Below are 27430 nucleotides of genomic sequence, written 5' to 3' on the forward strand. Positions count from 1 at the left end.
TTTACCATTTTCAAAATGTTTATTTAACCAAGAGAAATGAACGCACAAAACGCTGGCACTGGTAAAACACAGAGGCGGAAGGTTCTAGAACCGTCAACAGGCAGCAGCTGAGAATCCATAGTAAACAGCAACGTGTCTCATCGTATACAAAAGGCAAAAAACAGTCACGCAGTAAAATACGTTATCCAAAAGGGAGGAAATGAAACCGTGTCTGATGTGCTTCATATACAGAAGTGACCAGCAGGTTCCAGCCGCGAGCAAGTCTAACGCTCAGTGCTGGGAGCCTGGTGCCCATGGGGCTGAGAGGTCTATGGATATGTGGCCCCGACTCTTACCGAGCTCTGGGGCCACAACATTTAGTAACTGATGTTCTTGTAGTGTGCAGAGGCCCAGATGTGAGGTGGGGGCCTCAATAATAAACCTCGGGGCCTGGTATTAAGGGGTTAACTGACCCACAGTATTTATCACCTATCCAGATGGTAACTGGTGATTGATGCACATATGATCTCTGGGACCCCCACGGACCATGAGAATGGCCAGGCCTCTGCCCCCCTGTGAGTGGAATAGGTACATGCGACCACTGTCAATGAGGAAGGTGGTCTTGCATGAATACTTTAACATAGGAGATACAGCAACCCCCTCGATTTTGGAATCATGGGGGGGGTCCCAGCTGCTAGACCCCTTCATGATCATAGATGCTATTTTGTGGTTTAACCCTTTTAATGAGAGAAAACCTGTCTGCTCTACATACTTGCATTTCCCATGAGCTTTTCTTCTTAAATCTCTGCCTTGTGCTGTTCCTCTAACTATTCATGGAAATGTAGGATCCGCTGGATGTCCCTTGTAAATAAGGCACGTGTCTTCCAACTCTGACATGGTCACCTATGATTGGATAATGTGAGTAAATTAGTGCACCCGTTAACAAGGGAAGTGGCAATGCCGAGCGGGAAAGTTATCCATCCATTTCCAGGAGGAATAACAAAAGGAATAACCACAGAGTTGTGAGAAAAGGTGCTGCAGATTACTGTAGGTATCAACGATAGGATATGCATGCGGGGACAATCAGAAGAGCGTCTAGGTACTGATGAATCATTTAGCAATTTGTAGAGATTTTTCACTGCCCGGAATAAGCGCGGGTTGTAAACCTTGTTCGCGCCAAACCCTCGTCTCCGGCACAAACGAGACACAGTGTTAATAGAAAGCCATATATAAAGAGCGCACATTATACCGGCCGATGTCACAGAACGGGACACATGCAAGGCTGCTCAGAAGCAAATCCATCACGGGCTCACAGGAACCATGCAGGAATGTAAAAAAAAACAAAATATAGAACAGATTGCAAGGAATACGACAGGCGTGACCCAAAAAGACAGCATGATTTCATGGGCTAAGAATGTATTTACCCCAGAAAGCACACGCGGACGGCCCCCTCTGGGACGGGCCCCCTCTGGGACGTGCTGCCCCGGATTTCCGGGGTCCCTGAAAATGCAGGAATGTTTGAAGTGCTGGAGCCATCACTGGTCCCTGTGGCACCATGTGAAGGGGCAGGGCAGCATCCTGACGGTGCCAATTTGTGAGCGCACGTTTAGCCTCATCATGCAAGGCCCTTGTGTCACTAATGCCGGTCAATCAGAAATACTTGCTCCCGAGGAAAACCCCCCCCCCAAAAAAAAAAACAAAACATAAAATGAGCAAATAACTGGTATTCGGTTCATATTGGAGGGTCCGGCCCTGCTTGGACCACCTGAGAATGAAGTATCCCACAGCCACCAGCAAGGTCTGTCCACATATTTACAGGAGCCACTGAGAATGATCTGTGGGGTCTGCTGAAAACTGTGGTCAGTCTGACAGATTTTCAGAAAAATGGAACAGGTTTTTTTTTTTTTAAGCTGTCATCATGGAGTTAAGCGGCCCCTGTTTTTTAGGGGCAGAATCTAGTGATGGGCGGCAGTGCTTGTTCCTCGAGTGTGCCCAGGTATGTACTGTATATTGCGGGTACTCGGGTGACATGCAGGGATTGTCAGACGTATGTTTTGTGGCTGTCTAACAGCCGTGAAATATGCAGGATGGGGACTCAAACACGTCACCCCAGCACCCGTCATACTCGGCACGTACCCGAGCACCCGATGCCAACTCGAGGAACAAGCACTGGTGCTCATCACTAGCAGAAACGCTAACGGATGTTACCATACCAAGCCCATTACCAGCTACTATTAGGGCTCAGGGGTTGTCACCCAGCTTTACTAAAGTCCTTAAGGGCACATTTGACTAATCAAAGATTAAGTAACAACTGGACGCACTTGCTCCACTCCATTCAGCCTCCAAGAGTCTGATGGAGACTGTCCATTACAAAGACTCAACCAAGCGAGTGCGGCCACAAATGGGGAACATGAGACCCCAGGTCTTGAAACTAACGGCGGCATTAAAGGTCAGACCCCAACCAATCTAGAAGTTAGCACAGACTGAGAGGTTAGAGCGGGGTTCATTATATAGGATGATGCTATTAAAAATAAGACAATTTACCAATATACTATCTGCATTAATCCTCCATAGCATTTAAGATCTCTGCTTGCCTAAAGGCTGGAGCTACAGAGGGACTTTGGCCACGACAAGGCTCGCGCAGCCATAGATCGCTATATGCCCCTGCTACATCGCATGTGAATGGGTTCGCATTATGACCCCTATGGTACAAGCTTTAAAAAAAAAAAAAAACTGGGTTCCAGTTTTTCATCACTGTACCCTAGGAGGTGACAACGCCACCCCATTTACTTGCATTAATATCTTTGCAAGGTCGTTGTATTCTAGTCCCGCTCATGTGATGGATGCAGGTACACGGCTCATTACAGTCCAGATATCGAGCCATGCTCCTCTATGCACCAACGACTCTTCCTACTGACAACAAGCAGAGATCCTGGAAACCCTGCTGAATAGATACGGAACGTATATTGCTAAAAATGGTATCACTTTCCATTAGTCAAAGACACGTAATTGCTGAAAACATGATATACAACGGCCTTAGGCCAAAGTACATGTGTATATATCTCATGTGTGCCAGGTACATAACCAAGCGGGGTGTAACGGGTTATAATAAAGCCTCATCAGAGGTAGATCTGGTTAGTAAATCCAGAATAAATGCTGGTCATCCAGTGTGGTCAGGATCAGATATTCCAGTACACGTGTCTCCCACCGCACACGGCTCAAGGCAGTGAAAGAGTTAAGCCGATTAGTGTTGCTCGATATTACTAAATATATAATAATAAAAAAAAAAGACGAAAAAAACCCCTGCACATCGCTGCAGCACAGACACTTGGAGAGTGGGCGGATGTAAGATATGCGGAGTATTGAGGGAATATACTCCAGGCGAAATTCACATAGAAAAATATAGATTAGTGAAAAAATCCCAGCTTCTCGATCAGCCATTCTTCAGTCAGGTCCTCGGTGTTTCTAATCTCAAACACCTTAAAGAAAAAATAAAATGAAAAACATCTGTTAGATTCACATTTCTTCCAATACTACAACATATAAAAAGGTGTGTATGCATGTGTGTGTAAATTTATATATACACACAGTATATACCGGAGTATAAGTCGACCCGAGTATAAGCTGAGACCCCTAATTTTGCCACAAAAAACTGGGTAAGCTTATTGACTCGAGTATAAGCCAGGTATGTATTGTCCCCTCATCCCTATCCTGCTATGCATGGCTCCCCCCGTCCCATCCTAGTATGCATGGCTCCCCCCGTCCCATCCTAGTATGCATGGCTCCCCCCGTCCCATCCTAGTATGCATGGCTCCCCCCCGTCCCATCCTAGTATGCATGGCTCCCCCCCGTCCCATCCTAGTATGCATGGCTCCCCCCCGTCCCATCCTAGTATGCATGGCTCCCCCGTCCTTGTATGCACGGCTCCTCATCCCCATCCTAGTATGCATGGCTCCCCCGTCCTTGTATGCACGGCTCCTCATCCCTATCCTTGTATGCACGGCTCCTCATCCCTATCCTTGTATGCACGGCTCCTCATCCCTATCCTTGTATGCACGGCTCCTCATCCCTATCCTTGTATGCACGGCTCCTCATCCCTATCCTTGTATGCACGGCTCCTCATCCCTATCCTTGTATGCACGGCTCCTCATCCCTATCCTTGTATGCACGGCTCCTCATCCCTATCCTTGTATGCACGGCTCCTCATCCCTATCCTTGTATGCACGGCTCCTCATCCCTATCCTTGTATGCACGGCTCCTCATCCCTATCCTTGTATGCACGGCTCCTCATCCCTATCCTTGTATGCACGGCTCCTCATCCCTATCCTTGTATGCACGGCTCCTCATCCCTATCCTTGTATGCACGGCTCCTCATCCCTATCCTTGTATGCACGGCTCCTCATCCCTATCCTTGTATGCACGGCTCCTCATCCCTATCCTTGTATGCACGGCTCCTCATCCCTATCCTTGTATGCACGGCTCCTCATCCCTATCCTTGTATGCACGGCTCCTCATCCCTATCCTTGTATGCACGGCTCCTCATCCCTATCCTTGTATGCACGGCTCCTCATCCCTATCCTTGTATGCACGGCTCCTCATCCCTATCCTTGTATGCACGGCTCCTCATCCCTATCCTTGTATGCACGGCTCCTCATCCCTATCCTTGTATGCACGGCTCCTCATCCCTATCCTTGTATGCACGGCTCCTCATCCCTATCCTTGTATGCATGGCTCCTCATCCCTATCCTTGTATGTATAGCTCCTCATCCCTATCCTTGCATGCATGGCTCCTTATCCCTTATTCTTGTATGCATGGCTCTGATTAAAAAAAAAAAAAAAAAACCCATCCTACTTACCCTTCCTGTGCGCCCTCGCTGCATCTTGTTCCAATGCCAACAGCTCTTTTGCCCGAGCGATCACGTGTCATTGCTCATTAAGGTAATGAATATTCACTCCATGCCTGTGGAAGTGGAGAGGCGTGAATATTGATTACCTTAATGAACGGAGCCACGTGATCGCTCAGCCGGAAGGAAGAGCTGCTTGCGCCAGAATGAGATGCAGTGAGGACATGAAGAGAAAGTACGTAGGAGGTGTGCTGGAAGCCGGTGGCTGCAACTGTGCGCGCTATAAGAGAAATGAGTATTAATTGCCAGCGCAGTGAATATTCAATTCTCTTTAGCCGCAGCAGCCGGCTCCTGCCTCTGTGACTGGCAAGAAGCCGAACTGGAGCAATGCTGTATATACCATGCAGAGCTATGTGTCTCCGTGGCAGTAACATTTATTATATCCAAATGTTTACCACTGTCAAAACAAACCAGTAACGTACGAACATAATTAAATAATCACCTTTGTGAGTTCGGCTTTCTGGACGAGTTTATTTTTGCTTCCAGCGTACATCATCTGCTGTTCTGGTTTACACCCTAGAAAAGCGAGTAAAATTCTGGTGATGTAAAGATGGAGAAGTAGGAAAACAACAAAATAACGGCAAAAAAAAAAAGTGGCGATGTCTGACCCTACTAAGAGAAAAAAAATGAAGAGGAATTAAAGGAGATGAGCCCATTGTAGCAGAGGAGACCCGTGCAGAGCACTGCTCCCGCTGTCGGGGGGCCCCGATACAACCATGTATTACATGATCAGGCAGTCATGTGAATGATCGCCATATAATATTACACTAGTCTCTGGGAATCGGAAAAATCTGATCGGCAACGATCAAATGATTATTCTAAAGTTGCCTATTCATTTTTAAAAAAGTTATGTCATCAAGTGGGGGGATAGTCTGGGGGTCTTTCTCTCATCGGAAGATTCAACCATGTACGAGCAAGCCTTTAGAAAAACTGGACCTGCAGTGATCAGGTGATCATTAAAGGCGTTGTCCATTACTGGAGAGCGCCTTCTTAACCACCTCCTGTGATGTCGGCGCAGACTCTCTCGTCCCGGTGGTCACTTGACATTATTATATTAAGTGACCGCTGCAGCTGATCAGTAGTTATGCGGCATAACATTGACTGCAGAGGTCTCATCACATAAGGACTCCAACATGGCAGGAACGACCCCACTGCAGGAGGAGAGTATGGAGGGATTTTATACAGGACACTGACTGGATTAAGAATTGATTATCCAGTGGCGGACAACCCCTTTAAGGCGGTGTATTCTAAAGCTGGCCATAGCTGTCAGCCAACAGTAATTCCTCCCGACCCCTCCATTTAAATAGACCCTCAACTTCGGCGAGCGGGAATGTGCTCTAAGTGGGAAGAGAGGAGCAGGCGGCTGTCAGGAAGAAGGGTATGACACCCACGAGTAAGGGCCGCACTTACCTACAGGGCTGGAGAAAATAAAGCACAATGGATAAGACACTCTCCCGTCCTCGTGCTGGTACTTATAGCTGTACACTATGAATGTAAGGTGAAGTTAAAGAAAATAACAGCTTGGCCGAGGATACACACACAATCTGGTTTCAGATGGTGCAATTACCTTTGGGCCCCCCTCACTGTTCACTTCTGCTGAGAAAGCGAGCGGCATTGGAAATGGTTGAAACGCCAGGAGTAATATTACTAGGGAGCGTGGATAGGAAGCTCCCACACCTACAGTGCTGGCAGAATGCTGAAGAGGAATCGGCTACTCTCAAAGAGATGGCAATTTACAGTGCATGAGAACTGGCACAGCTCCTGAACATACAGGTCCTTCTCAAAAAATTAGCATATAGTGTTAAATTTCATTATTTACCATAATGTAATGATTACAATTAAACTTTCATATATTATAGATTCATTATCCACCAACTGAAATTTATCAGGTCTTTTATTGTTTTAATACTGATGATTTTGGCATACAACTCCTGATAACCCAAAAAACCTGTCTCAATAAATTAGCATATTTCACCCGACCAATCAAATAAAAGTGTTTTTTAATACCAAACAAAAAAACCATCAAATAATAATGTTCAGTTATGCACTCAATACTTGGTCGGGAATCCTTTGGCAGAAATGACTGCTTCAATGCGGCGTGGCATGGAGGCAATCAGCCTGTGACACTGCTGAGATGTTATGGAGGCCCAGGATGCTTCAATAGCGGCCTTAGGCTCATCCAGAGTGTTGGGTCTTGCGTCTCTCAACTTTCTCTTCACAATATCCCACAGATTCTCTATGGGGTTCAGGTCAGGAGAGTTGGCAGGCCAATTGAGCACAGTAATACCATGGTCAGTAAACCATTTACCAGTGGTTTTGGCACTGTGAGCAGGTGCCAGGTCGTGCTGAAAAATGAAATCTTCATCTCCATAAAGCATTTCAGCCGATGGAAGCATGAAGTGCTCCAAAATCTCCTGATAGCTAGCTGCATTGACCCTGCCCTTGATGAAACACAGTGGACCAACACCAGCAGCTGACATGGCACCCCACACCATCACTGACTGTGGGTACTTGACACTGGACTTCAGGCATTTTGGCATTTCCTTCTCCCCAGTCTTCCTCCAGACTCTGGCACCTTGATTTCCGAATGACATGCAAAATTTGCTTTCATCAGAAAAAAGTACTTGGGACCACTTAGCAACAGTCCAGTGCTGCTTCTCTGTAGCCCAGGTCAGGCGCTTCTGCCGCTGTTTATGGTTCAAAAGTGGCTTTACCTGGGGAATGCGGCACCTGTAGCCCATTTCCTGCACACGCCTGTGCACGGTGGCTCTGGATGTTTCCACACCAGACTCAGTCCACTGCTTCCTCAGGTTCCCCAAGGTCTGGAATCGGTCCTTCTCCACAATCTTCCTCAGGGTCCGGTCACCTCTTCTCGTTGTACAGCGTTTTCTGCCACATTGTTTCCTTCCAACAGACTTACCATTGAGGTGCCTTGATACAGCACTCTGGGAACAGCCTATTTGTTGAGAAATTTCTTTCTGGGTCTTACCCTCTTGCTTGAGGGTGTCAATGATGGCCTTCTTGACATCTGTCAGGTCGCTAGTCTTACCCATGATGGGGGTTTTGAGTAATGAACCAGGCAGGGAGTTTTTAAAAGCCTCAGGTATCTTTTGCATGTGTTTAGAGTTAATTAGTTGATTCAGAAGATTAGGGTAATAGGTCGTTTAGAGAACCTTTTCTTGATATGCTAATTTATTGAGACAGGTTTTTTGGGTTATCAGGAGTTGTATGCCAAAATCATCAGTATTAAAACAATAAAAGACCTGACAAATTTCAGTTGGTGGATAATGAATCTATAATATATGAAAGTTTAATTGTAATCATTACATTATGGTAAATAATGAAATTTAACACTATATGCTAATTTTTTGAGAAGGACCTGTATTAGATGATTTAATGTCTTGTGGGGGACAAGATGGTGCTTTTCTGCAGGTTTTATGTGACAGCAAGAGGTGTAGCAGGCATCACTGAGTGCGCCCGTCATCAGCCATATATGAAAGGATATCTGGGCTGCCTCTCTGGAAGTTCATCCTTGAGTTCATCAGGAGAAATGCCCTGCACAGAAGAGAGAAGCAGCAATTAATAGGACAGGAGCCGTGGGAGCCATAATTGCAGAACGTGCAGAGCCATAATTGCAGAGCCGTGGGGCCGCGCCTGGCAGCGCACAAGGATTTAATCACAGTGGTAATTGCACATCACCACGGAGTGGTGAACGTTCAGTACCAGCTGCAGAGCCGCTCTGCCCACACAGGCATTATATTCTGAGGCCACAATACCCGTCTGTCATGTAATCAGTGACCTGAAACGTGGCAGCACAACTGCAGCAAGACTACTGTCGGCCGTCAGGGCTTGCTGGAACTTGTACTTCTGCAACAAACAGAAGCTGACTTTGTGATCTAATGATTGGCTCAGCTTGTGGAGTGTATGTGGGTCCAGTATATAAAGAATAAAGACCATGTTGTACTGACCTCGTGTTCCTCCTCTAGGACAACCAGACGTCTATCCTTGTCTATTTTCACTACAGAAGAAGAAAAACAAAAAAAATAGAAACAAGCAAATTAATTTACAGCTTCTGGCGCCCACATCAGTGGTCTGTGGCCGTCTGACGGGAGCCCCAAGGGCGTCACACTGGCATCGTCCCCCTCTCATATGTAATGAACTCTGGAGGCAGATTCTCGCAGAGATCTATGTCCGATCCATAGATCTTAGCAGCTCATTTACATATTCAGACATTAAGGTTTCTCTAGAATAAGATGTCGGATCGCTGATACCAAGGTGTCATTTTATTCAGCTTCCTAAGACCTGCAGCCCATGTAGACTGCTCAGAAGGGTCTGACAGATGCCCTATAAAACAGGGCTGTGAAGTCGGAGTCGTGGAGTCGGAGTCAGAGCCCATTTTGGTGGAGTCGGTATAAAATTGACCGACTCCTAAAATATATAATAAATTGGGTACAGTAGTTCAATGCAGTTTGTGGGGAATATTTTTTTCATATGAATTTCGGAAACTTAGGAAATGTCTGTCCTATTCCTGATCTAAGGTCTAAACTTTTAGCGGAGATGAATCTGTGCTGCAGTTTATGTTCATAAGTAGTGAAAAAATAAACACACAGGGAAGGAGTGTCTGCATTCATCTCAGAACTTCTGGAGTGAACAGGAACGCATGATTAAGCCAAGTATTTCTTAAATCACTAGATCACTGTTCCCAAACTACGATCCCCAAGAGACACCAACAGGTCATGTTTTCAGGATGTTCTTAGTATTACACAGGTGATAATTGCGTCACCTGCACAGGCAATAATTCCATCACCTGTGCAATACTAAGGAAATCCTGAAAACATAACCTGTTGGTGGCTCTTGAGGACCGGAGTTGGAGACCACTGCACTAGATGGAGGCCAGATGCTATCACATCGGAAGGGTGGTAATGGGGGCAGGCATGCGGCGCTGTTGTTGCCTAATGGCATCCTGTGATAATCTAATGACTTTTGCATCAGGGGACTCATGTGCTTGATGCCTACGCTTATATGCATTGTTTTTGTCCCAGCGATGCTGTTGCTCTTTAAGAGTCTCATTTGCCCTTTGTGGTCTTCGACGTTGTGCCTTTGCTGCTTTCCTTTCATTGTCATTGGCGTACATTTTATGAGGAGCCATGTTGGCGTTGATATTTGCTTTTTAACCCCTTTACCCCCAAGGGTGGTTTGCACGTTAATGACCAGGCCAATTTTTACAATTCTGACCACTGTCCCTTTATGAGGTTATAACTCTGGAACGCTTCAACGGATCCCGGTGATTCTCACATTGTTTTCTCGTGACATATTGTACTTCATGATAGTGGTAAAATTTATTTGATATTACCTGCATTTATTTGTGAAAAAAAAACTGAAATTTGGCGAAAATGTAGAAAATTTCGCAATTTTCCAACTTTGAATTTTTATGCAATTAAATCAGAGATATGTCACACAAAATACTTAACAAGTAACATTTCCCACATGTCTACTTTACATCAGCACAATTTTGGATCCAAATTTTTTATTTTGTTAGGGAGTTATAAGGGTTAAAAGTTGACCAGCAATTTCTCATTTTTACAACACCATTTTTTTTTTTTTTTTTTTTTAGGGACCACATCTCATTTGAAGTCATTTTGAGGGGTCTATATGACAGAAAATAACCAAGTGTGACACCATTCGAAAAACTGCACCCCTCAAGGTGCTCAAAACCACATTCAAGAAGTTTATTAAACCTTCAGGTGTTTCACAGGAATTTTCGGAATGTTTAAATAAAAAATAAACATTTAACTTTTTTTTTTTTTTTTTTCACAAAAATTTTTTACTTCAGCTCCAATTTGTTTTATTTTACCAAGGGTAACAGGAGAAAATGGACCCCAAAAGTTGTTTTACAATTTGTCCTGAGTACGCCGATACCCCATATGTGGGGGTAAACCACTGTTTGGGCGCATGGGAGTGCTCGGAAGGGAAGGAGCGCCGTTTGACTTTTCAATGCAAAATTGACAGGAATTGAGATGGGACGCCATGTTGCGTTTGGAGAGCCACTGATGTGCCTAAACATTGAAACCCCCCACAAGTGACACCATTTTGGAAAGTAGACCCCCTAAGGAACTCATCTAGATGTGTTGTGAGAGCTTTGAACCCCCAAGTCTTTCACTACAGTTTATAACGCAGAGCCGTGAAAATAATTTTTGTGGTTTAATAAAAAAAAAAATAAAAAAAAAAAAATTATTTTTTAGCCCCCAGTTTTGTATTTTCCCAAGGGTAACAGGAGAAATTGGACCCCAAAAGTTGTTGTCCAATGTGTCGTGAGTACGCTGATACCCCATATGTTGGGGTAAACCCGTTTGGGCGCATGGGAGAGCTGTTTTACTTTTTCAGCGCAGAATTGGCTGAAATTGAGATCGGACGCTATGTCGCGTTTGGAGAGCCCCTGATGTGCCTAAACAGTGGAAACCCCCAATTATAACTGAAACCCTATTCCAAACACACCCCTAACCCTAATCCCAACGGAAACCCTAACCACACCCCTAACCCTGACACACCCCTAACCCTAATCCCAACCCTATTCCCAACCGTAAATGTAATCCAAACCCTAGCCCTAACTTTAGCCCCAACCCTAACTGTAGCCTTAACCCTAGCCCCAACCCTAACCCCCTAGCCCTAACCCTAATGGGAAAATGGAAATAAATACATTTTTTTAATTTTTCCCTAATTAAGGGGGTGATGAAGGGGGGGTTTGATTTACTATTATAGCGGGTTTTTTAGCAGATTTTTATGATTGGCAGCCGTCACACACTGAAAGATGCTTTTTATTGCAAAAAATATTTTTTGCGTTACCACATTTTGAGAGCTATAATTTTTCCATATTTTGGTCCACAGAGTCATGTGAGGTCTTGTTTTTTGCGGGACAAGTTGACGTTTTTATTGGTAACATTTTCGGGCACGTGACATTTTTTGATCGCTTTTTATTCCGATTTTTGTGAGGCAGAATGACCAAAAACCAGCTATTCATGAATTTCTTTTGGGGGGGGCGTTTATACCGTTCCGCGTTTGGTAAAATGGATAAAGCAGTTTTATTCTTCGGGTCAGTGCGATTACAGCGATACCTCATTTAGATCATTTTTTTATGTTTTGGCGCTTTTAAACTTTTATAGAAAAAATAATTATTTTTGCATCGCTTTATTCTGAGGACTATAACTTTATTTTTTCTTTGACTCTGTATGGCGGCTCGTTTTTTGTGGGACAAGATGACGTTTTCAGTGGTACCATTGGTTATTTATATCCGTCTTTTTGATCGCGTGTTATTCCACTTTTCGTTTGGCGGTATGATAATAAAGCGTTGTTTTTTGCCTCTTTTTTTCCGGTGTTCATTAGTGGGACAGTTTTATAGGTCGGGTCGTTACGGACGCGGCGATACTAAATGTGTACTTTTATTGTTTTTTTATTATTTAGATAAAGAAATGTATTTATAAGGAACAATATATATATATATATATATATATATATATATATATATATATATATATATATATATATATATATATATATATACTCACCGGCCACTTTATTAGGTACACCTGTCCAACTTCTTGTTAACACTTAATTTCTAATCAGCCAATCACATGGCGGCAACTCAGTGCATTTAGGCATGTAGACATGGTCAAGACAATCTCCTGCAGTTCAAACCGAGCATCAGTATGGGGAAGAAAGGTGATTTGAGTGCCTTTGAACGTGGCATGGTTGTTGGTGCCAGAAGGGCTGGTCTGAGTATTTCAGAAACTGCTGATCTACTGGGATTTTCACGCACAACCATCTCTAGGGTTTACAGAGAATGGTCCGAAAAAGAAAAAAAATCCAGTGAGCGGCAGTTCTGTGGGCGGAAATGCCTTGTTGATGCCAGAGGTCAGAGGAGAATGGGCAGACTGGTTCGAGCTGATAGAAAGGCAACAGTGACTCAAATCGCCACCCGTTACAACCAAGGTAGGCCTAAGAGCATCTCTGAACGCACAGTGCATCGAACTTTGAGGCAGATGGGCTACAGCAGCAGAAGACCACACCGGGTACCACTCCTTTCAGCTAAGAACAGGAAACTGAGGCTACAATTTGTACAAGCTCATCGAAATTGGACAGTAGAAGATTGGAAAAACGTTGCTTGGTCTGATGAGTCTCGATTTCTGCTGCGACATTCGGATGGTAGGGTCAGAATTTGGCGTAAACAACATGAAAGCATGGATCCATCCTGCCTTGTATGGAGCATCTTTGGGATGTGCAGCCGACAAATCTGCGGCAACTGTGTGATGCCATCATGTCAATATGGACCAAAATCTCTGAGGAATGCTTCCAGCACCTTGTTGAATCTATGCCACGAAGAATTGAGGCAGTTCTGAAGGCAAAAGGGGGTCCAACCCGTTACTAGCATGGTGTACCTAATAAAGTGGCCAGTGAGTGAGTGAGTGAGTGAGTGAGTGAGTATGTATGTGTATATATATATATATATATATATATATATATATATATATATATATATATATATATATATATATATATATATATATATATATATATATATATATATATATATATATATATATATATATTATACATACACACACTGGGGGGGCATGATGTTATAGTGTAAGCCACCTCCCTGCAGGACCCGGATGCAGCGGCCATTTTGGATCCGGGCCTGCTGCAGGGAGGAGGAGGTAAGAGACCCTCGGAGCAACGCGATCACATTGCGTTGCTCCGGGGGTCTCAGGGAAGCAAGCAGGGAACCCCCTCCCTGCACGATGCTTCCCTATACCGCCGGAACACTGTGATCATGTTTGATCGCAGCGTGCCGGGGGTTAATGTGCCGGGGGCGGTCCGTCACCGCTCTTGGCACATAGTGCCAGATGTCAGCTGCGATAGTCAGCTGACACCCGGCCGCAATCGGCCGCGCTCCCCCCCGTGAGCGCGGCCGATCGCATATGACGTACTATCCCGTCGGTGGTCATACGGGCCCACCCCACCTCGAAAGGATAGTACGTCTAATGTCAGAAAGGGGTTTTCCCACGAACAAAAGTTAATTTTAAAAATGATCTGTGTCTGACCGTGTACTGAACATACCACACGTATCTGGGATACGGTGACATCTGGACAGGACAGGAAATGAAAACATTACAAGGCAATTATATTAAATAGATATCTAAACTTTTCAATAAACTGCATAAATCAATAGTCCAGTATATGTTGTCTCTGTATGCTTGATGTTTTAGTTTGTTTTTCCCCCTAGGTCGTGTTTGGAGAAATGAGATGCTCTGATAACTTATATACACTATACATAAAATATAAGGGGAAAAACTGTTTTCTAACATCTCAAATTCGGAAATACAGTAACAGGATCGATGAAGACATATAGTGTGTGTGTGTGTGTGTGTGTGTGTGTGTGTGTGTGTGTGTGTGTGTGTGTGTGTGTGTGTGTGTGTGTGTGTGTGTGTTCTGGAATGTGATTCAGCACAAACATGCTCCCTCCCTCCTCCCCTCTTCATAGACTGTGAAGAAATATGATGTGAAGCATTTTTACAAACTTTACTTATCATCTGTCCTATTGATTTATGCAAATATTGTTTTATTTCTATCCTAAATTATACAGTGCATGATTCCTTATTCTTACAAGAATTACAATATACCATTTTTTTAAATTTTTTACAGGACCCAGATGAAAACAAATGCTGTGATGCCAAAATCAGTGTATGCTCAGGCAGAGATAAAAAAAAGCTCCTTTAAGAGCATTGCACAGACTTGAAGTGGAAGCACTGCAAGTCTACACAATTAATTCTGTCATGGTGCGTCCTGAGTTTTTCTGTGACATTAAGGGGGCAATCTGACAAAGACTTCTCCTGTTCATATAACAAGCAGCTGGGACAACCCCTTTAAGAAAAGATAATATATGACTGCGAGATGTCCGACCACTGGGATATCCCATAATACCGAGAGCAGAGATCCCACGTCCCCTTCTCAAGTCACCGCCGCCAGGCGGTACACAGCCCACCTCCAGCCGCCACCACCGCCAGGCGGTGCACAGCCCCTCCTCCAGCCACCACAGCCGCCAGGCGGTGCACAGCCCCTCCTCCAGCCACCACCAGGCAGTGCACAGCCCCTCCTCCAGCCATCACCGCCGCCAGGCGGTGCACAGCCCCCTCCTCCAGCCGCTGCCACTAGGCGGACCACAGCCTTCCCTCTAGCCACAGCCGCCTGGCGGAGCATAGCCCCTTCTCTAGCAACAGCCGCCAGGTGGAGCACAGCCCCTCCTCTAGCCACAGCCGCCAGGTGGAGCACAGCCCCTCCTCTAGCCACAGCTGCCAGGCAGAGCACAGCCCCCTCCGCTAGTCACCCCCCACCAGGTGGTGCACAGCCCCTTCTCTAGCAACTGACGTCAGGCCGAGCATAGCCCCTTCTCTAGCCACAGCCGCCAGATGGTGCACAGCCCCTCCTCTAGCCACCAAAGCAAGGCGGAGCACAGCCCCTTCTTTAGCCACAGCTGCCAGGTGGTGCACAGCCCCTTCTCTTGCCACCGACGCCAGGCAGAGCACAGCCTCTAGACAAAGAAGCAACAAAGTATTGCAGCAATATGACACACAACCTGGGGGCAGGTGTGGCGCCATTTCTGGAAAAATGCACCCATGTTTTTGTAATTCTGGACAACTTTATAAGATAGAAGTTTAAAAAATATTTTTAAGGACAAGAAAGTTTGGGGAGCACCCAAAGACCCTCCTGTAAGTACACTAGGACACCCAACAGCAGTCAGTGATGTACAGAGTATCTCATCGCTGGCACTGACTCATTACTCACTGATAATTGCAGCATTGCTGGTCTCCTTGCGGAATCGAAACTTCTTCAGCTTATCCACCAGTTGCTCCTCCACTTCACATACAACCAGGGACTCGCTCTACAAAAGAAGAAAATTACCCAGTAAATCACCCAGAATATTACAAGTCGTCTGGAATCAGGATGGTTAATAAAGCCCCTGTTAGGGGGTCTTTTGCGGTAGTGACTTCATGGTAATTTCTCCTCACTTCCGCTTATAGAGATCTGGACTTGTACTAAATGCTATTCAGGGACCCTGCGGGGATCTTACCATTGAGGAGACGCGGATTCTCTATATATAATGTTGTCATTACTACAAGGAGCGGATTATTTCCCTAAATAATGTCATAGTAAAATGAAGCGGAACGAGAGGACATGAGATATCAATTATCTGCATCACCGGAGCTTCTGCTCTACAACCAGCCCAAGTGTCAACTGTTGTTTATAGAGTCTCATGCATGTATTTAATAAAGATATAGGTTTTTTCAAACAGGTTGATTAGAGTCATTTCCATAAATCGGTTTGTGACTTAACTCAACTATATTTCAGACCATATACAGTTATGGCTGAAAGTGTTGGCACTAAACATGCCAGTCCTCCTCTGACCAGCTACCATGGGCGACTGCACCGCTGTGCACGCTGTGGGAGCCAGGCGTCTCAGCTCCCCTGGCTGCTTGGCTCCGCTTGCCTGTGTTGCCTAACACAGGAGCTCTGCAGAGCCGACTTCTCTGCGCTCTAGCATACACCAGACTAAGGCCGGCCTCACACTAGCGAGTTTTACGGACGTAAGAGCGCAGAAATTACGTCCGTAAAACTCGCAAAATAAACGGCACAATTATTCTCAATGGGGCTGCTCCTATTAGCCGTATATTACGGTTCAGTATTATACGGCTTTCTACGGCCGTACAAAATCGCAGCATGCTGCGTTTGTCAGCGTATTGCGCAAAAAAAATCGCTAATGAAAGTCTATTGGGGCGAGAAAAATACGGATTCCACACGGACCAGCAGTGTGACTTGCGAGAAATAAGCAGCGGTGTTAGTGAAAAGTCGGTAATTCAATTGCCGGCTTTTCATTTCTCCTGCACAAACCCGACAGGATATGAGACATGGTTTACATACAGTAAACCATCTCATATCCCCTTTTTTTTTGCATATTCCACACTACTAATGTTAGTAGTGTGTATGTGCAAAATTTCAGCGCTGTAGCTGCTAAAATAAAGGGTTAAATGGCGGAAAAAATTGGCGTGGGCTCCCGCGCAATTTTCTCCGCCAGAATGGTAAAGCCAGTGACTGAGGGCAGATATTAATAGCCAGGAGAGGGTCCATGGTTATTGGCCCCCCCTGGCTACAAACATCTGCCCCCAGCCACCCCAGAAAAGGCACATCTGGAAGATGCGCCTATTCTGGCACTTGGCCACTCTCTTCCCACTCCCTGTAGCGGTGGGCTATGGGGTAATGAAGGGTTAATGCCACCTTGCTATTGGAAGGTGACATTAAGCCAGATTAATAATGGAGAGGCGTCAATTATGTCACCTATCCATTATTAATCCAATTGTTGGAAAGGGTTAAAAAACACACACACACACATGATTTAAAAGTAGTTTAATGAAATAAACACAGCGGTTGTTGTAATAATTTATTGTTCTCTCAATCCATCAGGAACACCCTCGCTTGGAAAAATAATAAACGCACAAGATACATACCTTCTGCTGAAACGTCACGTCCCACGAGGTAATCCATCTGAAGGGGTTAACTAATATTACAGGCACGAGCTGCGATAAACCACTCGCTCGTGCCTGTAATCCCCGGGTGCTGAAAGGAAAGCAGAGTGATCTGTACTTACATTGAGTCGCGGTGAGGCGCCCTCTGGTGGATGTTCTCATGAACTGCAGCCTGGGAACTTTTTCCCACGCTCCAGGTCATATGAGGACATCCACCAGGGGGCGCATCACCGCGACTGAAGGAAATTAGGTCATTGACCTACATTTCATTCATTCGCCGGGGAATTACAAGCACGAGCGAGTGCATTAGCAGGGCTCCTGCCTGTAATATTAGTTAACCCCTTCAGATGGATTACTTCGTGGGACGAGACGGTTCACCAGAAGGTATGTATCTTGTGCGTTTATTATTTTTCCAAGCGAGGGTGTTCCTGATGGATTGAGAGAACAATAAATTATTACAACAACCGCTGTGTTTATTTCATTAAACTACTTTTAAATCATGTGTGTGTGTGTTTTTTAACCCTTTCCAACAATTGGATTAATAATGGATAGGTGACATAATTGACGCCTCTCCATTATTAATCTGGCTTAATGTCACCTTCCAATAGCAAGGTGGCATTAACCCTTCATTACCCCATATCCCACCGCTACAGGGAGTGGGAAGAGAGTGGCCAAGTGCCAGAATAGGCACATCTGGAAGATGGGGTGGCTGGGGGAAGATGTTTTTAGCCACGGGGGGCCATCGGGTATTCTAGAATATGCATGTCCACGTAGTATACAGTACAGAGCCACATAGTATACAGCACAGAGCCACATAGTATACAGCACAGAGCCACATAGTATACAGCACAGAGCCACATAGTATACAGCACAGAGCCACATAGTATACAGCACAGAGCCACATAGTATACAGCACAGAGCCACATAGTATACAGCACAGAGCCACATAGTATACAGCACAGAGCCACATAGTATACAGCACAGAGCCACATAGTATGTAGTATATTGCCCAGCCACGTAGTATATTGCCCAGCCACGTAGTATATTGCACAGCCAGGTAGTATACAGCACAGAGCCACGTAGTATACAGCACAGAGCCACGTAGTATACAGCACAGAGCCACGTAGTATACAGCACAGAGCCACGTAGTATGTAGTATATTGCCCAGTGACGTAAAATAAAAAATAAACATATACTCACCTTCCGAAGGCCCCTTGAAGTCCTGTCGCCTGTGTGAGGTGCAAGCGGCAGCTTCCGGTCCCAGGGTTGGTATGAGCGCAGGACCTGTGATGACGTCGCGGTCACATGACCGTGACGTCATGGCAGGTCCTTCTCGCATAGCATCCTTGGCACCGGAACCTGCCGCTTGCACTGCCGAGGACAGCGCGCCACGTCGGAGGGTGAGAATAACTTTTTTTTTTTATTATTATTATTATTTGTAACATTAGATCTTTTTACTGCACACGCAGCATGAATAGTAAGAAGTTGGTTACACAGGGTTAATAGCTGCATTACCGGAGTGCATAACACCGCGCTCCGGTAACGCTGGCATTAACCCTGTGTGAGGGCTGACTGGAGGGGAGTACGGAGCGGGCACTGACTGCAGGGAGGAAAGAGCGGCCATTTTGCCGCCGGACTGTGCCCGTCGCTGATTGGTCGTGGCAATGGTCGTGGGCAGTTTGCCACGACCAATCAGCGACTTGGATTCCATGACAGATAGAGGCCGCAACCAATGAATATTCGTGACAGACAGAAAGAAAGACAGAAGGACAGACAAAGACGGAAGTGACCCTTAGACAATTATATAGTAGATGCCCAGTACAAACCACATTGGTTTTGATTCTGTTGGTGGTCACCACTGATCTTTAAGTAAAGATGTTGATCATTCATGCAACCACTGCAGTCAACCACTGACCTCAGAAATGAAGTTTCCTCGTATAGCAAAATACTGGACAACTCCCCATGTAAATATTCATACCAAATAACATCTGCTCCAGAGCTGCGCTCACCGTGTGCATATATTACCGATCCTTAGTTACGTCCTGTATTATACTTCAGAGCTGCACTCACTATTCTGCTGGTGCAGTAAGTGTGTACATACCGTACTTTACATTACTGATCCTGTACGGATCCCGAGTTACTTCCTGAAGTATACTCCAGAGCTGTACTCACTATTCTCCTGGTGCAGTCACTGAGTACATACATTACTGATCCTGAGTTACATCCTGTATTATACACCTGAGCTGCACTCACTATTCTGCTGGTGCAGTCACTGTGTACATACATTACATTACTGATCCTGTACTGATCCTGAGTTACCTCCTGTATTATACCCCAGAGCTGCACTCACTATTCTGCTGGTGAAGTCACTGTGTACATACATTACATTACTGACCCTGAGTTACATCCTGTATTATACTCCAGAGCTGCACTCACTATTCTGCTGGTGGAGTCGCTGTGTACATACATTACTGATCCTGAGTTACATCCTGTATTATACCCCAGAGCTGCGCTCACTATTCTGCTGGTACAGTCACTGTGTACATACATTACTGATCCCGAGTTACCTCCTGTATTATACCCTAGAGCTGCGCTCACTATTCTGCTGGAGCAGTCACTGTGTACATACATTACTGATCCGGAGTTACCTCCTGTATTATATCCTAGAGCTGCACTCACTATTCTGCTGGAGCAGTCACTGTGTACATACATTTTATTACTGATCCTGAGTTACATCCTGTATTATACCCAGAGCTGCACTCACTATTCTGCTGGTGCAGTCACTGTGTACATTGTTGTGAATCCTGCTTTTGGGCTCCCTCCGGTGGTTGTAGGTGGTAATGCAGTTGCCCCTGAGTTGCAGTCCTGGTCAGGTGTATCTGCTGATTGCAGTTCTGACTGGGGTATTTAGGCGTGCAGGATTCATTAGTCCTTGCCAGTTGTCAATTGTTGTTGGGAGGTGTTGGACCTCTGCTTGTTCCTCCTGCCTTTCTGCCAAATCAGCAAAGATAAGTGTCCGTTTTTTTTTTCCTGTGGCACACATGCTATGTGCTTCACAATTCAGTGCTATTCTTTGTGTTTTCTTGTCCAGCTTAGATTGTGTCAGTATTTTCTCAGTCTTGCTGGATTCTCTGGAGTGGCAGATATACATTCCATGTCTTTAGTTAGATTGTGGAACTTTTTGTATTATCTGCTGTGGATATTTTTGGAAGGGTTTTAATACTGACCGCCTAGTATTCTGTCCTATCCTTTCCTATTTAGCTAAAGTGGCCTCTTTTCCTAAATCCTGTTTTCTACCTGCGTGTGTCTATTCTTATCCTACTCACAGTCATTATTCGTGGGGGCTGCCTATCCTTTGGGGGTCTGCTCTGAGGCAAGGTAGCATTCCTATTTCCATCTATAGGGGTATTTAGTCCTCCGGCTGTGTCGAGGTGTCTAGGGTTTGTTAGGCACACCCCACGGCTACTTCTAGTTGCGGTGTTAGTTCAGGATTTGCGGTCAGTACAGGTTCCACCGACTCCAGAGAAAGTTTCATGCGGCTCCAAGGTCACCAGATCATAACAGTACATACATTACATTACTGATCCTGAGTTACCTCCTGTACTATACCCCAGAGCTGCGCTCACTATTCTACTGGTGCAGTCACTGTGTACATACATTACAATACTGATCCGGAGTTACATCCTGTATTATACTCCAGAGCTGCACTCACTATTCTGCTGGTGCAGTCACTGTGTACATACATTACAATACTGATTCCTGAGTTACATGCTGTATTATACCCCAGAGCTGCACTCACTATTCTGCTGGTGCAGTCACTGTGTACATACATTACTGACCCTGAGTTACATCCTGTATTATACTCCAGAGCTGCGCTCACTATTCTGCTGGTGCAGTCACTGTGTACATACATTACATTACTGATCCTGAGTTACCTCCTGTATTATACCCCAGAGCTGCACTCACTGTTCTGCTGGTGCAGTCACTGTGTACATACATTACAATACTGATTCCTGAGTTACATGCTGTATTATACCCCAGAGCTGCACTCACTATTCTGCTGGTGCAGTCACTGTGTACATACATTACTGACCCTGAGTTACATCCTGTATTATACTCCAGAGCTGCGCTCACTATTCTGCAGGTGCAGTCACTGTGTACATACATTACTGACCCTGAGTTACATCCTGTACTATACTCCAGAGCTGCGCTCACTATTCTGCTGGAGCAGTCACTGTGTACATACATTACATTACTGATCCTGAGTTACCTCCTGTATTATACCCTAGAGCTGCACTCACTATTCTGCTGGAGCAGTCACTGTGTACATACATTACATTACTGATCCTGAGTTACATCCTGTATTATACTCCAGAGCTGCACTCACTATTGTGCTGGTGCAGTCACTGTGTACATACATTACTGATCCTGAGTTACCGTACATCCTGTATTATACTCCAGAGCTGCACTCACTATTCTCCTGGTGCAGTCACTGTGTACATACATTACATTACTGGTCCTGAGATATACATCCTGTATTATACCCCAGAGCTGCACTCATTATTCTGCTGGTGGAGTCGCTGTGTACATACATTACATTACTGACCCTGAGTTACATCCTGTATTATACTCCAGAGCTGCACTCACTATTCTGCTGGGGCAGTCACTGTGTACATACATTACAATACTGATCCTGAGTTACATCCTGTATTATACTCCAGAGCTGCACTCACTATTCTGCTGGTGCAGTCACTGTGCACATACATTACTGATACTGAGTTACCTCCTGTATTATACCCCAGAGCTGCGCTCACTATTCTGCTGGTGCAGTCACTGTGTACATACATTACATTACTGATCCTGAGTTACATCCTGTATTATACCCAGAGCTGCGCTCACTATTCTGCTGGTGCAGTCACTGTGTACATACATTACATTACTGATCCTGAGTTACATCCTGTATTATACCCAGAGCTGCACTCACTATTCTGCTGGTGCAGTCACTGTGTACATACATTACATTACTGATCCTGAGTTACCTCCTGTATTATACCCCAGAGCTGCGCTCACTATTCTCCTGGTGCAGTCACTGTGTACATTCAGGATCAGTAATGTATGTATACAGTGACTGCACCAGCAGAATAGTGAGTGCAGCTCTGGAGTATAATACAGGATGTAACTCAGGATCAGTAATGTAATGTGTTACATCCTGTATTATACTCCAGAGCTGCACTCACTATTCTGCTGGTGCAGTCACTGTGTACATACATTACTGATCCGGAGTTACCTCCTGTATTATACCCCAGAGCTGCACTCACTATTCTCCTGGTGCAGTCACTGTGTTCATACATTACATTACTGATCCTAAGTTACATCCTGTATTATACACCAGAGCTGCACTCACTATTCTACTGGTACAGTCACTGTGTACATACATTACATTACTGATCCTGAGTTACCTCCTGTATTACACCCCAGAGCTGCGCTCACTATTCTGCTGGTGCAGTCAGTGTACATACATTACATAACTGATCCTGAGTTACATCCTGTATTACACCCCAGAGCTGCGCTCACTATTCTGCTGGTGCAGTCACTGTGTACATACATTACATTACTGATCCTGAGTTACATCCTGTATTACACCCCAGAGCTGCGCTCACTATTCTGCTGGTGCAGTCACTGTGTACATACATTACATTACTGATCCTGAGTTACATCCTGTATTATACCCAGAGCTGCACTCACTATTCTGCTGGTGCAGTCACTGTGTACATACATTACATTACTGATCCTGAGTTACATCCTGTATTATACCCCAGAGCTGCACTCACTATTCTGCTGGTGCAGTCACTGTGTACATACATTACATTACTGATCCTGAGTTACATCCTGTATTATACCCCAGAGCTGCACTCACTATTCTGCTGGTACAGTCACTGTGTACATACATTACATTACTGATCCTGAGTTACATCCTGTATTATACTCCAGAGCTGCGCTCACTATTCTGCTGGTGCAGTCACTGTGTACATACATTACATTACTGATCCTGAGTTACATCCTGTATTATACCCCAGAGCTGCACTCACTATTCTGCTGGTGCAGTCACTGTGTACATACATTACATTACTGATCCTGAGTTACCTCCTGTATTATACCCCAGAGCTGCGCTCACTATTCTGCTGGTGCAGTCACTGTGTACATACATTACTGATCCGGAGTTACCTCCTGTATTATACCCCAGAGCTGCACTCACTATTCTGCTGGTGCAGTCACTGTGTACACACATTACATTACTGATCCTGAGTTACATCCTGTATTATACTCCAGAGCTGCACTCACTATTCTGCTGCTGCAGTCACTGTGTACATACATTACTGATCCTGAGTTACATCCTGTATTATACTCCAGAGCTGCAGTCACTATTCTGCTGGAGCAGTCACTGTGTACATACATTACATTACTGATCCTGAGTTACATCCTGTATTATACTCCAGAGCTGCACTCACTATTCTGCTGGAGCAGTCACTGTGTACATACATTACATTACTGATCCTGAGTTACCTCCTGTATTATACCCCAGAGCTGCACTCACTATTCTGCTGGAGCAGTCACTGTGTACACACATTACATTGCTGATCCTGAGTTACCTCCTGTATTATACCCTACAGCTGCACTCACTATTCTGCTGGTACAGTCACTGTGTACATACATTACATTGCTGATCCTGAGTTACCTCCTGTATTATACTCCAGAGCTGCACTCACTATTCTGCTGGTGTAGTCACTGTGTACATACATTACATTACTGATCCTGAGTTACATCCTGTATTATACTCCAGAGCTGCACTCACTATTCTGCTGGTGTAGTCACTGTGTACATACATTACATTACTGATCCTGAGTTACATCCTGTATTATACTCCAGAGCTGCACTCACTATTCTGCTGGAGCAGTCACTGTGTACATACATTACATTACTGATCCTGGGTTACATCCTGTATTATACCCCAGAGCTGTGCTCACTATTCTGCTGGTGCAGTCACTGTGTACATACATTACATTACTGATCCTGAGTTACATCCTGTATTATACCCAGAGCTGCACTCACTATTCTGCTGGTGCAGTCACTGTGTACATACATTACATTACTGATCCTGAGTTACCTCCTGTATTATACCCCAGAGCTGCGCTCACTATTCTCCTGGTGCAGTCACTGTGTACATTCAGGATCAGTAATGTATGTATACAGTGACTGCACCAGCAGAATAGTGAGTGCAGCTCTGGAGTATAATACAGGATGTAACTCAGGATCAGTAATGTAATGTGTTACATCCTGTATTATACTCCAGAGCTGCACTCACTATTCTGCTGGTGCAGTCACTGTGTACATACATTACTGATCCGGAGTTACCTCCTGTATTATACCCCAGAGCTGCACTCACTATTCTCCTGGTGCAGTCACTGTGTTCATACATTACATTACTGATCCTAAGTTACATCCTGTATTATACACCAGAGCTGCACTCACTATTCTACTGGTACAGTCACTGTGTACATACATTACATTACTGATCCTGAGTTACCTCCTGTATTACACCCCAGAGCTGCGCTCACTATTCTGCTGGTGCAGTCAGTGTACATACATTACATAACTGATCCTGAGTTACATCCTGTATTACACCCCAGAGCTGCGCTCACTATTCTGCTGGTGCAGTCACTGTGTACATACATTACATTACTGATCCTGAGTTACATCCTGTATTACACCCCAGAGCTGCGCTCACTATTCTGCTGGTGCAGTCACTGTGTACATACATTACATTACTGATCCTGAGTTACATCCTGTATTATACCCAGAGCTGCACTCACTATTCTGCTGGTGCAGTCACTGTGTACATACATTACATTACTGATCCTGAGTTACATCCTGTATTATACCCCAGAGCTGCACTCACTATTCTGCTGGTGCAGTCACTGTGTACATACATTACATTACTGATCCTGAGTTACATCCTGTATTATACCCCAGAGCTGCACTCACTATTCTGCTGGTACAGTCACTGTGTACATACATTACATTACTGATCCTGAGTTACATCCTGTATTATACTCCAGAGCTGCGCTCACTATTCTGCTGGTGCAGTCACTGTGTACATACATTACATTACTGATCCTGAGTTACATCCTGTATTATACCCCAGAGCTGCACTCACTATTCTGCTGGTGCAGTCACTGTGTACATACATTACATTACTGATCCTGAGTTACCTCCTGTATTATACCCCAGAGCTGCGCTCACTATTCTGCTGGTGCAGTCACTGTGTACATACATTACTGATCCGGAGTTACCTCCTGTATTATACCCCAGAGCTGCACTCACTATTCTGCTGGTGCAGTCACTGTGTACACACATTACATTACTGATCCTGAGTTACATCCTGTATTATACTCCAGAGCTGCACTCACTATTCTGCTGCTGCAGTCACTGTGTACATACATTACTGATCCTGAGTTACATCCTGTATTATACTCCAGAGCTGCAGTCACTATTCTGCTGGAGCAGTCACTGTGTACATACATTACATTACTGATCCTGAGTTACATCCTGTATTATACTCCAGAGCTGCACTCACTATTCTGCTGGAGCAGTCACTGTGTACATACATTACATTACTGATCCTGAGTTACCTCCTGTATTATACCCCAGAGCTGCACTCACTATTCTGCTGGAGCAGTCACTGTGTACACACATTACATTGCTGATCCTGAGTTACCTCCTGTATTATACCCTACAGCTGCACTCACTATTCTGCTGGTACAGTCACTGTGTACATACATTACATTGCTGATCCTGAGTTACCTCCTGTATTATACTCCAGAGCTGCACTCACTATTCTGCTGGTGTAGTCACTGTGTACATACATTACATTACTGATCCTGAGTTACATCCTGTATTATACTCCAGAGCTGCACTCACTATTCTGCTGGTGTAGTCACTGTGTACATACATTACATTACTGATCCTGAGTTACATCCTGTATTATACTCCAGAGCTGCACTCACTATTCTGCTGGAGCAGTCACTGTGTACATACATTACATTACTGATCCTGGGTTACATCCTGTATTATACCCCAGAGCTGTGCTCACTATTCTGCTGGTGCAGTCACTGTGTACATACATTACATTACTGATCCTGGGTTACATCCTGTATTATACCCCAGAGCTGCGCTCACTATTCTGCTGGTGCAGTCGTCCTGTACATAGTGACAGATTACAGGGGGCAGCACAACAGCAGCTGCAGGATGATTGGTCCATAGATCTGGGGTATACTGATACATCAGTGATCAGTTTTCCACAGTGACAGCGGCGCCCCCTGCCGTCTACCCCCGGTAGCACAATGCACTGTAGCGATAACTCCCACTGGTGACGGTGCCGCCGAAACTGCAGAGGGAAAAGCTGCCGTGAAGTTTCCAGCCCTCAGGCTGCATTTCCTGTGCGGTGAGAGGGGAGTCTCCCGGGAATGAAGGGGAGGGAGGAGGCTGCCGCATCTCCCGTCAGTCACACCGGCGACCCCTCCGTTCTGTCCCCGCTGCCCACTCACCATCTCCGCGCCCCGGCTGACAACACTACGCGGTAATAGCTCCGGCTCTGTCTGGATTACTGAACCGCCACCCGGTGTATGAAGGGGGAGGGGTAAAATAAGCCAAACGTCACGTGTCTGTGGAGCAGCCCAATCAGAAAGCCAACCTTCCAACAATGGGCGTGCCCTGCGACAGAACCAAAGCGAGCTGTCATCTCCGCAGAGGACAAGCTCGTCCGTTATTGTCTCCGTTCTCCGATCTCTCGTGCTCGTTGTATCAGTCTCGCAGCGTTTACAACGTCCTCTGTTCTATAATTTATGCAAAGCGAATAAGTCCAGAGCCCAAAACAAAAATGGCCGATATCATAATCATGGCATTAGGTCATGT

At 45.2% G+C, this 27430-nt stretch overlaps 1 protein-coding gene across 1 annotated transcript; it reads right to left on the bottom strand.

Annotated features, from left to right (window-relative positions):
- On the bottom strand, nt 1-27413 carry GMFB (glia maturation factor beta). Its single transcript, XM_077269866.1, has 7 exons — nt 27064-27413; nt 15723-15819; nt 8852-8901; nt 8389-8438; nt 6294-6376; nt 5326-5399; nt 1-3458 (listed from the first exon to the last, which is right to left on the bottom strand). Exons 1-7 carry the CDS (start codon nt 27064-27066, stop codon nt 3387-3389), a joined length of 429 nt encoding a protein of 142 aa, XP_077125981.1. The 5' UTR covers nt 27067-27413; the 3' UTR covers nt 1-3386.
- Nucleotides 27414-27430: the final 17 nt, after the last annotated feature.

Source organism: Ranitomeya variabilis, chromosome 1 (genome assembly GCF_051348905.1).
Source record: "Ranitomeya variabilis isolate aRanVar5 chromosome 1, aRanVar5.hap1, whole genome shotgun sequence".
In the NCBI taxonomy this organism is placed as follows: domain Eukaryota; kingdom Metazoa; phylum Chordata; class Amphibia; order Anura; family Dendrobatidae; genus Ranitomeya; species Ranitomeya variabilis.

Coding starts and splice junctions, on each gene's coding strand:
- GMFB (XM_077269866.1), bottom strand. Junction 8,902..15,722: donor CAGCAATGCTGCAATTATCA/GTGAGTAATGAG, acceptor CTTCTTCTGTAG/TGAAAATAGACAAGGATAGA. Junction 8,439..8,851: donor TCCTAGAGGAGGAACACGAG/GTCAGTACAACA, acceptor TCTTCTGTGCAG/GGCATTTCTCCTGATGAACT.